The following is a 15,441-nucleotide window of genomic DNA, read 5'->3' as shown; positions in this document are numbered from 1 at the left end:
GGCCATGCTGGCATGGCACACTTTAGAAAGATCTGCCTCCATGCTCCCAGGGCGGGTTCCTGCCTCAAACCCCGCCCTTACAGGAAACAACTCCAGGAAACAGCTTGTGGGAGGGTGCAGCCTGTGCCAAGACAACCCCTGTAGGACTGACTTCCTTACGCTTAGTCAGGGCTGTTCATCTGCATGTGATGAACACCACCCATGGTTTTTATATAAGTAGATTATAAAGCAAATTCTTTGGCTCTAATGTTTCTATTTGAAAAGGGAGGATGAGTTCAGGGTTTCTTTTGGGGGTGACGATATGTTTGGCAATTAGAGAGTGGTGATGGTTGCACAAACCTGTGAATGTGGTTTGTTTTTTTTTTAACAAAAACAACCACCACCAGGAATTGGATGCTTCAAAAGTGTGAATTTTATGGTATGTGAATTATATCTCAAAAAAGTACTCAGCAGAGAATTTCAAGGATTATTCTTTTGTTATTATTTTTAATGACACAATAGACTCTGGTTTATTTAAAGCTACTGACAGGCATCTTACATGGGCTGCTACATTTAAGAATAAATAAATATATTTGTATACTCCACTCCCCCTCCAAAAAAAAAGTGGAGAGGACAGCAGAATGAACAGCTATCCTTGGAATTAGTTGGCAGTACTATTCTAAACTGGTCCAATTTTTCCATAATACTCTCTGGCTTCCACAATATCCTCACATCTGGCAAGATAAGTGATTTTGAAAAAAGCTTTGTATACACCCTATATTAAATTCTGCTTATTAAGGCTTTAAGAATTAAATAGGTATCTCATTAATTTCTTCTTTTGTATTTAAACACTGTTTTATTCACATTCTTGTGTGGTGAGCATAATCATTCAGTGAAAAAACACTGTTCTCAACTTCTCATGCAAGTAGAATTCTCAAAAACATCTTGGATGCATGTGTCTTTAACCACTCTTTTAAATGCCTTAAAGTCTGGCAATCACCTTCATTCACTATAATAACACTGTTCTCATCTTCTCCCACAAGTAGCATTCTTAGAAATATCTTACATATGTCTTTAAACAATTTTATATGCATTATAGCATGGTGATCACATCCATTCACTGAAATAAGGCTGTTCTTTACTTCACTTGCAAGTAGCATTCTCAGAAACATCTTATACACGTGTCTTTTTTTCCCTGAAGGTGAAGACCTCTATTTTTTTAAATAAAAACTGTATATATTTAATATGTATGACATGATGATATGATATATATACATAGTGAAATAACAACTAGTCAGGCTAATTAACATATTATCTCCTCACACAGCTACCATTTGTTTGTGTGTGGTAAGAGCACCTAAAATCTACTCCTAGCAAATTTCAAGTGTTCAATACAGTATTATTAACTACTAGAGGCCCAGTGCACAAAATTTGTGCATGGACGGGGGGGGGTGGTCCCCTCAGCCCAGCCTGCACCCTCTCCAATCCAGGACCCCTCAGGGGATGTCCAACTGTCAGACATCCCTCTCACAATCCTGGACCGCTGGCTTCTAATCGCACACCTGCCTGCCTGCTTGGTTGCCCCTCACTGTTCCCTCTGCCAGCCTGGTTGCCCCTCACTGCTCCCCCTGCCAGCCTAATCACCCCCAACTGCCCCCCCTGCTGGCCTGATCACCCCACACAGCCTGCTTGTTCAGTCGTTTGGTCATCCCTCACTAACCCCCCAGCCACCCTGGTCATAGGCAGTCATCTTATGAGGGCGTGGGGGTTAATTTGCGTATTACCTCTTTATTATATAGGATAGTCATCATGTAGTACATTAGATTTCTAGATTTATTCATCCTAACTGCAATAATACATTTCTATCAATTTCTACCACATCATTCTGTGGAGAAGAAAGGAAGCAGTGATAAGCAGATAATGAATCACAAGAATAAAAACCTGCTTTCCACTGTTTCCTTGTTTTTATTTCTCTTTTTTCCCTCACTCCCATCCCCTAATCCTTCTAAAATTTAAAATAGTCTAACCACTAACACTTTACACATGTACCAAATTCAAAGAAGTTATTCATTACAGACTATTCTTACATCCCAATGACTTTGAAATTAATTTCTAGAATCTAAAATTAAAGTCTCTTTGCACCCAATTACAGCATTTGTATCACACCTGTCCCTGAATACACATTACAACTGAGCAAAAGAGCTACATGTAAAGATCTAATAGTGATGGAGGATATCATAGATATAACTAAAAAGGGAAAAAGCAGTTAAGGAAGCCACATTTGACATCACAAAATTCCAGGTTAACAAAAAAATGTTAGACTAAAAAGCTAGAGATTGTTTTTTCCAATCATATATAGCCCAGCCAGCATGGCTCAGTGGTTGAGCATCAACCTTATGAACCAGGAGGTCATGGTTCAATTCCTGGTTAGGGTACATGCCCGGTGGTGGGCTCCGTCCCCCGTGGGGAGCATGCAGGAGGCAGCCAATTGGTGATTCTCTCTCATCACTGATGTTTCTATCTCTTCTATCTCTCTCTCCCTCTCCCTTCCTCTCTGAAATCAGTAAAAATATATTTAAAAAATAATATATAAAAGTTTCTAAGTCTGTGGCATGCATTTTGAAAGAGGCATGCATTTGCCATAAGGCCTGGCAAATGTCATAAAAGCCTTCTAAGCATTAATTTCTGATATATCAAAAAAGAAAAGAGAAATTTCAAAATAGAAAATATCTGTACATTCTATATATGTTTTAAGGACAGAAGGTAGAGATTTTTTCTTGACAGACACTAATCAGTTAACCACAGATTCATGAAAAGATATTAGAACAAACAATCTGAGGCCACTTATGAGAAAAAGAGCCAATTTATTTTTTCAAAACTTTTTTTAAAGAGATATTTTTAATATATATTTTTATGGATTTCAGAGAGGAAGGGAGAGGGAGAGAGAGATAGAAGAGATAGAAACATCAGTGATGAGAGAGAATCACCAATTGGCTGCCTCCTGCATGCTCCCCACGGGGGACTGAGCCCACCACCGGGCATGTACCCTAACCAGGAATTGAACCATGACCTCCTGGTTCATAAGGTTGATGCTCAACCACTGAGCCACACCAGCTGGGCTAAGAGACAATTTTATTAGGTCAAATTTAACTTTCTAGGAAAACACAGAGAACTAATCAAGTAAAAGCCAAGAACTGAAATACCTGGGAGTCATATACTGAATTCAGCTAGTAATATGTTGTTGCTTTACAATACACACACCCTTGTAAGCATGATGCTAGTGTATACACAAAGGACTACACTATGCAAGGGCCAGGAAATAGAATAAAAAGTATCCAGTTTGGATAGTGGTCTTAATTCTCAAAAACAAAACAAAACAAAAAAACAGGTAGAAAAATCGATAGCAATAACCCTAGAAGGTAAGTTAGGAGGTCTGAATTCTCCAGTGATAGCTCTGACATTTAAGCAAATCTCTATAATAACTCTGGGCCTCAATTTCCTCACCTTTAAAATGAAGATGTACATGGTCTAAAATACCTTCCAAGTCTAAATGTAAATGAGAATAGGTTAAAATATTTTTCTCAAATAAAAAGAATACTGGGAAGATGTTATTTCTTTCTAAAAACCCCACTCCCACGTCCATTCCAAATGAACTAGAACAGGAAAGGAAGCATTTATAAAAAATAAAAAAAGCATCTTGACTGCTAAGGTCATAGATGCTGAAATGGAAATAGCATCAACAGGGACTTGTCATAGATAAGTGAACCCAAAAGTAATGGAGTAGACCATATTATCTTTTAAGGTGCCTTCCAGCAACATTTAAATTATATGTATTCTTAAGAGAAATACTGAAAATGGCTCCCATGTATTTGGTAAGAAGAGTCTATACATTTTACTTGTAAAGTTATGTGATAACTAGACATTTCAACATATGTACATAGAAACTTTTGGTTCATAGGGTTATTGGAATGTAAGAAATTACAATTTTTATTTTATAAAGAGAATAGTAAAAAAAAAAAAAAGAACTGCAACTGATTCCAAAGAACAACCTAATTCAAAGTCTGGGAGGCAAAACTAACAGCAAACTCATTTATCCTCTTAACATACCAAATTTGCCACTGAGTGCCACATTTAATAGGATGTCAATTTCTTCTGGAGCTAACCCATTCTTCCAAGCCACACTTTCCACAGTTTTCAAGTGTTTTTCCAAGGTTTTATCTTTACTCCGAGAAGTTTTAAAGGGACCTAGAAAAAGGAACCATATTAAATAGTGGGGCCTTTAAAATTCTTTCAGTCTGTAGCCTCAACAATTACAATTTGGGATACTTTAAAGCAGTGGTTCTCAACCTTCCTAATGCCGCGACCCTTTAATACAGTTCCTCATGTTGTGGTGACCCCCAATTTCATTGTTACAAATTGAACATAAGTAAAGCAGTGATTAATCACAAAAACAACATTTAATTATATATGTGTTTTCCAATCATCTTAGGCGACCCCTGTGAAAGGGTCATTCGACCCCCAAAGGGATTGCGACCCACAGGTTGAGAACCGCTGCTTTAAAGGAATAGCTTTATGCATAAAATATCTTCCTAAAAGTCCTTCAAAGCTTTTCAAACTCTAGAGTATTTTTTTTTGCAAGGCAAATATCTTTACTCCTGCAGGAGGATGTACACTCACATGGTATGGGAGCACATGCCCATTGAGCAGGTGTCTGCTAGGGCTTTTGTTCCTGTCCTTCACTCTTGATTGGAAGAGCTTAGGCACCCAGTCTTGCAAGATGGGCTAATTTAAAGGAAGGGGTTGACCTTTGCCGTTTCAAAATGGCAGCCTCCAGAGGAGCTGCAAGCCACTGAGCTAAAGTGGTGGCTGCCTAAACTCCCTTGACAGAAAAGATTACTTGTTTATTCTCACAAATCCCCCTTTTCTTATTTAACTCTTTTCTTCAAACTCAGCTAACATTCATTGATTTTCATGCTCTGCAGTGTCTAGAAGATTATTTTGCTGTTTGGTCAATGAGGTTTCAATTAACCTTTAGATAAGACCTCTCATACATGAGAGATAATATAACATCCCACCTCTGTCATTCCCTTCCATTCTCTGAACCATTGCTAAATTGGAGAAAGCATCCTCAATTTAAGAATTCTCAGCTAACTCAAAGCTGTCAATCCCTGTGGGGCCTCAGTGATGGTTCTGTTTGGCTGTGTTGTCAGAGATGAATGTATAACATTAACCCCCAAAATTACACATATTAATGCCAACCTATTCTCCCATGTCACCCTGCGGGTAGCATCTAGCTGTTCACTATCCCTTTAACTGCATCTTGAGGATAGTTAACAAGCCTTTGCTGGTTACAGTAAATATAACTAATCCAATCCACATTCTTGTTTAGAGTGGGCCACCAGAACAGGACAGATTCTAACCCTGCAGCAATCTGATCTGTGTGTACATGGGGATCAAAGAAGCCCTTGGACTCTCTCTCTTCTTCCTAGTCTGTCTGTCCATTGAAAAAGGTTTACGATATGCCAAAGTGGAAGGGATACCCAATTGTATCAGAGCGCAAGTTCCACTCCATTTGCTGGGCAAGGCCCAAGTCAGGGTCCCCCATAACACCACCAGACATCAGCACAGGGTATTGACAGTGCACCATGACTGGCTTCTGAGGATACTCAGCCATTTACACATCTGGATAAATTTCCCATAAACTCCAAGTACTGTTCCCCCCGACACCTTGAGAGGCAGGAGCTATAGTTTACATCGGAGAGTGGGAATCAGATTGTTTTGGGGACCCTTGCTCTTTACCTCAATAAGGAGAGAGTTTTACAGGAAGCGTTTCCCCAGGCGGTTTCCTCCTGACACAGGGCAAGCACACATTCCATCTGGTTACTGAGGTCCATCCGAATGAAAATGGGACCACTTGGGCCTCTAGCCTTCCTGCCACGCAAGCGTAACAGTCGCTTTTATTTAGGGAGCGTACAGAATATTTAATTCATTCCACCCAGGCATTCGCTCCCTTATATCTTACTTCTATTTGCATGGTGGTGGCAGTGGCCTAAGGGATCAAACTCTAGAATATTTAACAGCAACAGCACCTTCAGTAAGGAAAACTAAATCATGCCTTGGCATCTCTGCTCTAAACTAACTAAACGCACTGATTTTAGACTATAAGCTGTTCCAGTACTAGGGCATGATTCCCAAACTTTGAAATCATGTTAGGAGCCTTTAAAAAGTCCCAATGCCCAGGTTGCATCCCATACCAATAAAATCAAACTAAGAGTGGATGCCAGGCATCAGTGTGTTTTAAAGATTTTCGGGTGACTCCAATGTGCAGCAGTTTGGAAACCACTCTGCCAGGAATGTGCTTTGCTGTTGTATACTAGTACCTAGCATACCCATATGTAGTAAGAGCTCAATAAATGTCTATTAAGCTGAGAAAAACATTAATGAGCAAAAATATGCTCTCCTTTATAATTCCTCAACAAAGAAGTCTAGAATATTTTGATAGAAATAGGACTTTCATAAGGAAAACCATCTGTCTTACCTTTCTCAAAGTATCTTACTGCTATCTGCAGAGCATCTTCTGCTTGCTCATCAGCATCAGCTTGTTCAGAATCTTCCACTGGACTGTTTTGTCCATGTTTCGAGGTGCTCCTTGAGCTGCTTAGGTCCTCTTTCAGTTTCCAAGCCAAGAGATTAGTCTGATAACTATTACTATGTTGTGAAGTTCTTGGTGCCAGAGAGCTCTTAACTCTCTTTTGAGCTGACATTACTGCACATGTTCTATGCAGAAACAAGTGTCATTACCATTAACCAACCAAACTGTCCCTTTCTACTCCACAAAGACAAGACCCACATCTGAATGTATTCTAAACATTTAGTACATACTACCTAACATACAACAAGTATACCATAAAAAAACTGACAAAAATCTGGGCAACAAAACTTACAGGTTAGCTTTCTCAGAAAGTCCTTGACCTAAATAGGAACAGAGAGAAACAACTCTCCAAGTTAACACTGACCAGCTGAACTGGCCTTCCTGGAGGAAAATAAAAGAGTAAGAATACGGGTAACATAGCAATTTTCTTAAAATGGCTATATCACATAAGTGTGTCCAAAATTAAGCCATCTTATGAACTCAATCTTAATTTCTCCAATCACTCCTATTTTTCTCCACCTCTCCTTAATTTTACTTTTCATCTTTTATGCTCCCCACTTTATAGTGCTAAGTTAAAATTGCATAGTTCAAAAGTCAAACTGGTGTGCAAACTAAGGATTATCAGAACGGAAAAATTCCCCATTAATTAACTCACTTATTCAATAGGTAATTACTGAACATCATCTATATTCCAAGCACAGTTCTAGCTACCAGGGATAAGATCATATAATAGTCAAGGTCTCTGCTCTCATGAAACTTATGGGGGTGGTGGTGTGAGAGTCAATAAATAAGTATATACCTAATAGTGAACATAATATCACAGTGATGTGATAGAAATGAGGTGGAAGTGAGAAGCTACTTTGGAATAAGTGTTCACAGAAAGCCTCCCTGATTGACCTTTAAACGGACTTTTGAATGCCAGAAAGGAAACAGCTATGTGAAGATGTGCTGGAAGAGTATTTCATGGAAAAGCAAAACTAAGACTTGCTAAGTCCTTGAAGCAAGAGCTTTGTCTGTTAGGAAAACAGTAGCAATACCAGTTGGGAAGGGAGGGGTAGTGATATGAAAGAGGCAGAGGGTAGTGGGAGATGAGGTCAGAAAGGCAGCCAGGGACTACCATACTGGGACAGTGTATGCTAGAGTAAGGAGTTTGGATTTTTAAGTGGCAACTATCGGGTAGGGAGAAGTGTTAGAGAGGGGAATGATGCCATCTGATTTATGTTTTAAGGCCACTTTAGCTGCAGTGTGAAAAATAGAATGCTAGGGGTCAAGGAGTGGAAACAGGGCAATTAAAAGGGTCTTGCAGAAGTCCTGAAGAGATGTAACTGTAGCCTGAACTAGGTCTAATGTACAGCGGTGGAAAAGGTAGAAAATGATTGTGTTCGTGATAAGTGTTGGAGATAGGCTGGGCAAGATCATGATAAAATACTGGATGTAGGTAGAAGGGAAGAGAGGAACCCAGACTTCTGAAGTTTTGGCTTCAAATGACAAAAACTAAGGGAATGGTCGGAATGACACTCAATCCCACGTCCCTAGAGCAGATGAGACCAGAGCAGGAGAGCAATATGCGTGTCTAAACCTGTGGGAGAGTCCAAGTTCCGAGTTGTTTCCTATGTTCCTTTCAAAGAAAGGCAAGCGAACAGCTTCAGACCCCACCCGGTTGACCTATCCCATATCTTCCCAAGGCTTCCCCGGCGCCTCCCCACCCCCCACCGCCCGCTTCCCAGGCTCGGGGAAAACCCTACCCCAGCCACATCTTGCAGGATAGTCCTGCTCAGAAGTCAAGGAGCTTCTCTGATCTCGGAATCCCCCTTTCACGCGGTATTTAAAAGTCCCTTACCTAATACACTCTTCTGTCCCCGAACCTCCGGAGTTCAAACATCCCCTCCAGGATTCAAATGAGCGAGTCCCGCCTTGCGCACAGTCTTCCACGCAGACGCAGGCGGCGACCGGGCGGAGCGGCTGCGCTCTGCTGAAGTCTGATTGGTTGGGTTTCAGCTCTACCGCGCAAGGCGGCGCGCGCGCGCTGGGGCTGACGCTGACGCTGACGCTGACGCTGACGCTGACGCAGACCCAATTTGGGGCGTCGCTCGCCCCACCCACTAGGTCTCTGGTACTTGTGGTGAGTGGGCCGTTGCGGCTGGAGCAAACTGATTGGCCGGCGTTTCCGCTGTCCTAATAATGTTCACATTCTTTTATTTTGCGTAAAACAGATCAGCATCTGAATTCTTGAACTTAACAAGATTAATTATATCGATGGCTTTGCCCAGATTGACCCCAAACGTCGCGACTTGGCGGGAAAATATGAAACTGCAAAGTTTGCAGTAAAGACTGCCTCTCCTATGCTGGGCAAGAGACTTAGGTTAAAGGGTCTGTGACCTCTATAGCTATCATTTTCCCCATGTGAAACTAGGTGGTGGGAAGGATGGGGGTAGGGGGGGGCGGAATCTACCCTCCTTTAACCGAGGATGGGTACCCGTACCTTCCAGGGTTTGCTAAAAACGTGTCCTGGGCCAGATGTGGCACCTTGCACATAACCAGCCAAGTCTACACATAAAAATTCCTAACTTTGAGGAGTGATGGACCTTAAAGAAATTGGCTAAAATAGCAACAAAGGCTTAGTGTGAGACCTGAGCGTAGTCCCTAGTTTAATCTCTTACTAGACTAGGAATCAGAGAGGAAAGATATAAACTTAACAGCTCTCGCTGATTTTTTTGAAGCCAAAACATATCTATAAACTGTAGGTAAAACTGTAGAAGGAGCCGAAACCGGTTTGGCTCAGTGGATAGAGCGTCGGCCTGCGGACTGAAGGGTCCCAGGTTCGATTCCGGTCAAGGGCATGTACCTTGGTTGCAGGCACATTCCCAGTAGGGGGTGTGCAGGAGGCAGCTGGTCGATGTTTCTCTCTCATCGATGTTTCTGACTCTCTATCTCTCTCCCTTCCTCTCTGTAAAAAGTCAATAAAATATATATAAAAAAACTGTAGAAGGAAACTTGGCTATTTTAGGGAGACATGAAGAATCACAGGTTAAGTTGATGTATTTGGGAGATTACAGCAGAAATGACTGTTTATCACATTTTATATTTGTATGGTTTTTCAGAGCACTTTAATGAACTCATTTAATAATGCATGAGAAATGAGTGTTCAATATTTCCATGGTAGCTGTTCTTCCTTTTCTACTAAAACTGAACATTTCTCAAGAGTCATTTTAATCATTACATAGGTTCAGTTGTAAATTGAAAGGGCTTTTAAGCTTTCAATCCCCCTTCTTTTTTGTAGATGATGAAACTGGGGCCTTGAGAGAGGAAATAACTTGGTTAATGTGACAAGTCTGTGGCACTGGAACTTGTGCCACTTCGTGGACACATGTAGTGAGAGAAACTGGTTCATCTTTATTTAATATACCTGCAATTTTCTCTGAAATCATTCTTCTACTTTCCCCTGACATCACCTAATGAAGCAGAATTCCCCAAATCTGGAAATTTCATTGAGATCCTAATTTTATAGCTTTCGATCACAGAGGTGTGGAGGAACCTAAATGAGATTGGAAAATTGGTAATCTTAATATATTAAGTGACTATACATCCCCTTCTCTTTCTTCTCCTTTATCCAGACAAAAAAAGAGCCCAAATCCCTTGATATTACCCTTACTTTCCAGATTTTCAATATTTGTCCCAACAATTTCCTCCAAATTTCAATTTTTTTATTTTGAAAGAATGAGAGAAATAAGACAGAGAGGTATCAATTAATAAGAACAATGATATTGAAGAAATACAATAATTTACTCCACACACACAAAACACCCCCACCCCTTTTCCCATCCCTGGCACAATAATATCAAAACCATCAAAGCACATCTAACAAGAAGAAACATCAGTATGTAATGAAGAAAGCAAATTTTCATACTGCTGGACCCAACTAACCCATATCAAATGTCCTTCCCTCAGCTAAACTCCACCTACTGGAATAATAAAGAAATGCAGAGGCGACAACTCTGGGGGTAACTTAGATCTCTGCTTACACTAGCAAAGTTCAATGAAAATTCAATAGGAGTAGTGAATCTATTTGTCAGGGAAACACTGGGTACAACTCTTCGGTCAAATTTCACATGATTTAAGAGGACAGTTTGAGATTCACAGACTTCTAACAGGACTAATCCCTGCTCCCTCAGCCACAATAGTGGAGAAGCTGTCAAATCCTGGTTAGCTGCTGAGAATAATGGAAGTGAGCCAGTTTTTGGCTTAAGAAAATTAACAAAAACGCATGTTTACTGCTTCAGTTTCAAACTCTGAGCTTAGTAGGTTGGGCTTGGACAAAAGCAAGGTGAAACTTCCAATTTCATCACTTGAAGAACTAGATTATCTATTGACTGCATATATTCCTTATTTTAATTAAACTCAATATGGAGTATTTAAAATTTAAACAACTGTTAAAAGTAGAGGCAAATTAATTTTACATATAACTCAGTGCCTTAAGTTGAACGACCTTTTTCTTAAAGTGGTAGGTTTAAGTTTTCAGTTTAATCTATCAAGGGATTCCTCCATCCCATGGGAATACATCATTTGTTTTATACCAAAAGTAGATTCTCTTTATAGGACATTTATTTTATTCTGTCTTCACTAGACTGGGTTTATAAAGGGAAGGATACCTATGCAGGATTAGTTCAAGATCAGAGCCTTTTCCTCCGCATGTGCATGCACACACACAGTAAATACATTTTCCCACACATACAGTCTCACAGTCACATGCTTGCTGGAGTCCATCTCACAAAAACACTTCAGTAGTTAGCCATATACATGTACATGCAGCAAGATGTGAGAGTTCCCCAGAGTGATTAAAGATGGTGCACATATGTCTGTCTATGTGGGGAGGTCATTTTAGGGTATAGGTGTACACAAACTAACAGGGCCATTAACTTGTAGATTATATTTTCCCTTCACCCTCCCCCCAAGATAAATAAAGCAAATGAAAAACACACAGTGACATCTTCCTGGGTGTCATGGAGGCAACTGCCTGGAAGGTCCACTTTTTGCACTTCCACTTTTCTATGACAACTTCATTTTGCCCTGAGGGGCCTTCTCATATAAGGAGGGCTGTTCCTCTGCTTTCCCCGCATTTCCTATGTTTCCTTGGGGAGAGAACTTCTTCTCAGAAGACCGGTCTTCAGGCTTTCGGGCAATCAGCAGGCGGCAGGTGAGTAGGATTCCAAACACCAGGGCATGGGCATAGCGTTTGAGAGGATCACCGACTAGCTGATGGAAGAAGAGCACAACCAACACCAGCAAAAGCAGGAAGAAGTTGGCCACATCTTTGGGACGTCCAGGCACAAGGGTCATGACAATGCCACAGGCCACCTCAAGAGCACCAATGCTTTTACGGAGGAGAATGGAATTGATTCCCATTTTCTTCAGCAGAGGAAGTGCTCGGACATAGGTCTTGTAAGCACGTTTCTAAAGTGGAATACCATAAGGAAATCACCGCATTACCTATGAAGTTAACACAAGAAAGGTCCTCCTTCCCCACCATTCCCTTTCCACACCAGCCAAGGGTATCCCATTTTTTTTACTGTTCCCCAAGACAAAAGCATTGTAATTAAGATAAGAAGAAAAGCAAGCAATCTGCTGAGATCCCTGTAATTTAAATGATTTAAACTGTAGTAACAGTATGGAAAGTAAGAGAATTTGGCTTTATAGTTTAATTTTTTTCCTAATTATAAATCATAAGCATTAATAATTTAAAAGAAAATTCATCAGGTCCATAAAAACTGGTACAGATTAGTCATATCCACAAGTGCCTGCCTTGTCCAAATCCAGATGCATATGAAAATCAACAAAAATGAAACAAGGCAAGGCACAGAATGGTAAAGCCTCACTAATTTGGACTTCCCTAATTTGAAATCTATGATAATTCAGAAACTTCAGCTGAGCTGGAGTTTATATTTGTGACATTGGTAAAAAATAAAAATGTGTCTGTGCTAAAGCAAGTAGAAAATTTAAATGTCTGTAAATGTCAGTCCCTGTGTATCTTTAAAATATAGTAAGACAAAAATTATTCTCATGGTCATTGAGATAAATCCCCAGGCCTTTACAAGACACTCCTTTGATTAGCTTGGTCCAACTTCATTAATTTTAATTCAACAAATACTTATTGAACACCTACTATGGATTATTCGATGGAGATATACAGATGAATAAGACAGGGTCAAGAAGCTCTTGGTCTAGTGGGGGGAAAGAGATACATAAAGAGCATTATAAAGCAGCATGGTTAGTGGTATATAACAGAGGTCTGCACAATGTCTAATTGTAGCCCAAAAGGAGACATCATAGGACAGAGGAGGGAGTCACTGGATATATTACAAAGTAATATAATTATACTGACCTTAGCCTAATAGATAATCATATTTTTTACTATTCATAGTGGCCTGATCCTCAGAGTAAATTGATAAGATTTTATTGTGTCTCATTGGGTTTGCCCACTGCTTTGTTTTCATTAAGTATCCATTAGTTCATTCAATATTTATTGTCTCCTTATGCTAGGCACAGGACTAGGTACTCTGGATAGAGATATTAATTATTCAAAGGCCCTCCATTCCTGAAGCTTGAGTTTATAAGACAAAGAATAGTTATGCAAATACATAAGTGCAATAAAGTATTATGGGTGAGTCTGGCTGATGTGGCTCAATGGTTGAGCATTGACCCATGAACCCAGAGGTTATTGGTTTGATTCCCACTCGGGGCACATGCCCAGGTTGCGGGCTCGATCCCCAGTAGGAGGAATGCAGGAGGCAGATGATCTCATCAATGTTTCTATCTCTCTGTCTTCCTCTCCCTTCCTCTCTCTCTAAAAAAGCAATGAAAATATTTTTTTAAAGTATTATGGGTGCTGAATAAAATTATGTAAATGGGTACAGTGGAGGTACACCTGAGGGAATGGTCGTCTTCCTAGATGAGGACTGAGAAAAGCTAGAGTAGAATCTTAAAAGAAGAACAATTGTTTGTAAGATCAATAAAGAAAGTGTATTGCAGGCAGGGGAAGCTGGATGAGCAAAGGCCCTGAAAAACAAATTAGACTGGTGTATTGTGCATACTGCCCCAGTTCAGCATAAGTTGGGGGAGGGAGGGGAGACATGAAATTGGGGAGATAGATATGAATCAGATCACATATGTTGTGTTGTGGAGCTAGACTTTACCCTATAATCCAAAGGGAGCAATATAATTTGCTTGTAAGGAAGCTGCCTCTGGAAATAATGTGGAGGATGGATACAAGAGGTATGCCTGGAAGCTAGGAAACCAGGTAGAGACCTGGACTAGAGTAATGACAGTAGGATAGAGGGAAGGGAACAGAGTCAAGGATACTTTGGATGCAAAATCAACAGAATTTAATGTCTTATTGGATGTGGACACTGAGGGAAAGATAACTCAAGAAAGATTCTCTGATCTCTGGCTTGGGTGCCTGGATAGAAGTTTGGGAATGAACATAGAGGAACTGGTTGGGAGTGGCAGAGGGCAAGAAGGAGTGAGGAATTTAATTTGGGTTTTTCTGAGATGAAGTATCTCTAAGACATCTAAGTGGAGACATTTGTTAAGGCAGTCAGTAAGAAAGGTCTGCAGTAAAAACACAGAATGGATAGTCATCAGTATGTCCAGGTAGAATGTATACAGTGGGAAAAGTTGTGTGACACACATTTAAGAAATGAGGAGAGGAAAAGTGTCCACAAAGTAGACAGAAGAAACTATGGTCAGAAAAGTATGAGGAAAACTAGCAGAGACAGGGTCATGGGGACCAAGAGGAGTTTTAAGAAAAGACTAGTCAAATAAACATTCAGAAGTGGAATTGTTGGGTCATATGGCAGTTCTATTTTAATTTTTTATCAACTTCCATACTGTTTTCCATAGTGACTGAACCAATTTACAATCCCACCCACAGTGAATAAGGGTCCCCTATTCTCCACGTTTATCAGCAAAATAAAAACACTAATTTGAAAAGGTATATGCACCCCTAAGTTCGTGTAAAATAGCCAAGTTATGGAAGCAACCTATGTGTCCATCAATAAATAAATGGATAAGATGTCACATTCTCTCTCTCTCTCTCTCTCCCCCCCCCGCCTCTGGAATATTACTCAGCAATATGAAAGAATGAAATCTTGCCATTTGAGATACTATGCTTTTATGCTAGCAGCTAGAGGCTATTATGCTAAGTGAAATAAGTAAGACAGAGAAAGACAAATACCATATGATTTCACTTATATGTGGAACAGAAACAGACTCATAGATATGGAGAACAAACTGATTGTTGCCAGGGGGAAGTTGAGGGGAATGGTTGAAAAAGGAGAAGGGGAATAAGAGGTACAAACTTCCAGTTAAAAAATAAATAAGCCATGGGAATATAGTGTATAGAACAAAGAATATAGACAATAATCTACACTAATAAAAGAGAAACATGGTAATTGGAGTACGACCGCTACGCTTTTCATTGGCTGATCAGCGAGATATGCAAATTAACTGTCAGCCAAGATGGCGGCCGGCAGCCAGGCAGCTTGAAACTGACATGAGGCTTGCTTGCCTCAGTGATGGAGGAAACCAAAGTTCCCAGCCTGCGGCTGCAGGCCTGCAGTTTCAGAAACATTTTAACAAATACCAGTTTCAGAAACATTTTAACAAATACCACCGGACTTCAGCCAGCAGATTCACAACATTGTATGCAAAGGCCAGAAAGCTTCTTTCAGCAGTAAGAGCTGGAGCCAAGCCTCAAAGCTAAAGCTGGCCCAGAATAAAAAAAAGAAAAAAAGGAGCGGTTGGGAGCTTCAGTC

The 15,441-nt window shown here is 40.3% G+C and overlaps 2 protein-coding genes across 2 annotated transcripts in view; both read right to left on the bottom strand.

Moving 5' to 3' along the window:
- Positions 1–8,576, bottom strand: part of CENPI (centromere protein I) — a 25,240-nt gene extending 16,664 nt beyond the window's left edge. Inside the window, exons 1-3 of the mRNA XM_006776922.2 lie at positions 8,472–8,576; positions 6,518–6,756; positions 4,087–4,224 (exon numbers count right to left, since the gene is read on the bottom strand). Coding sequence (XP_006776985.2) covers positions 4,087–4,224; positions 6,518–6,743 — 364 coding nt within the window. The 5' untranslated portion in view covers positions 6,744–6,756; positions 8,472–8,576. The remainder of the gene's footprint in view (positions 1–4,086; positions 4,225–6,517; positions 6,757–8,471) is intronic.
- A 1,737-nt stretch (positions 8,577–10,313) lies between these two features.
- Positions 10,314–15,441, bottom strand: part of TMEM35 (transmembrane protein 35) — a 13,911-nt gene continuing 8,783 nt past the window's right edge. Inside the window, exon 2 of the mRNA XM_006776921.2 lies at positions 10,314–12,082. Coding sequence (XP_006776984.1) covers positions 11,678–12,082 — 405 coding nt within the window. The 3' untranslated portion in view covers positions 10,314–11,677. The remainder of the gene's footprint in view (positions 12,083–15,441) is intronic.

This window comes from Myotis davidii, unplaced genomic scaffold (genome assembly GCF_000327345.1).
Source record: "Myotis davidii unplaced genomic scaffold, ASM32734v1 scaffold2209, whole genome shotgun sequence".
In the NCBI taxonomy this organism is placed as follows: Eukaryota; Metazoa; Chordata; class Mammalia; order Chiroptera; family Vespertilionidae; genus Myotis; species Myotis davidii.
Note: the sequence above shows the minus strand (reverse complement) of the source record. Positions and strands in the feature narration are given on the sequence as shown.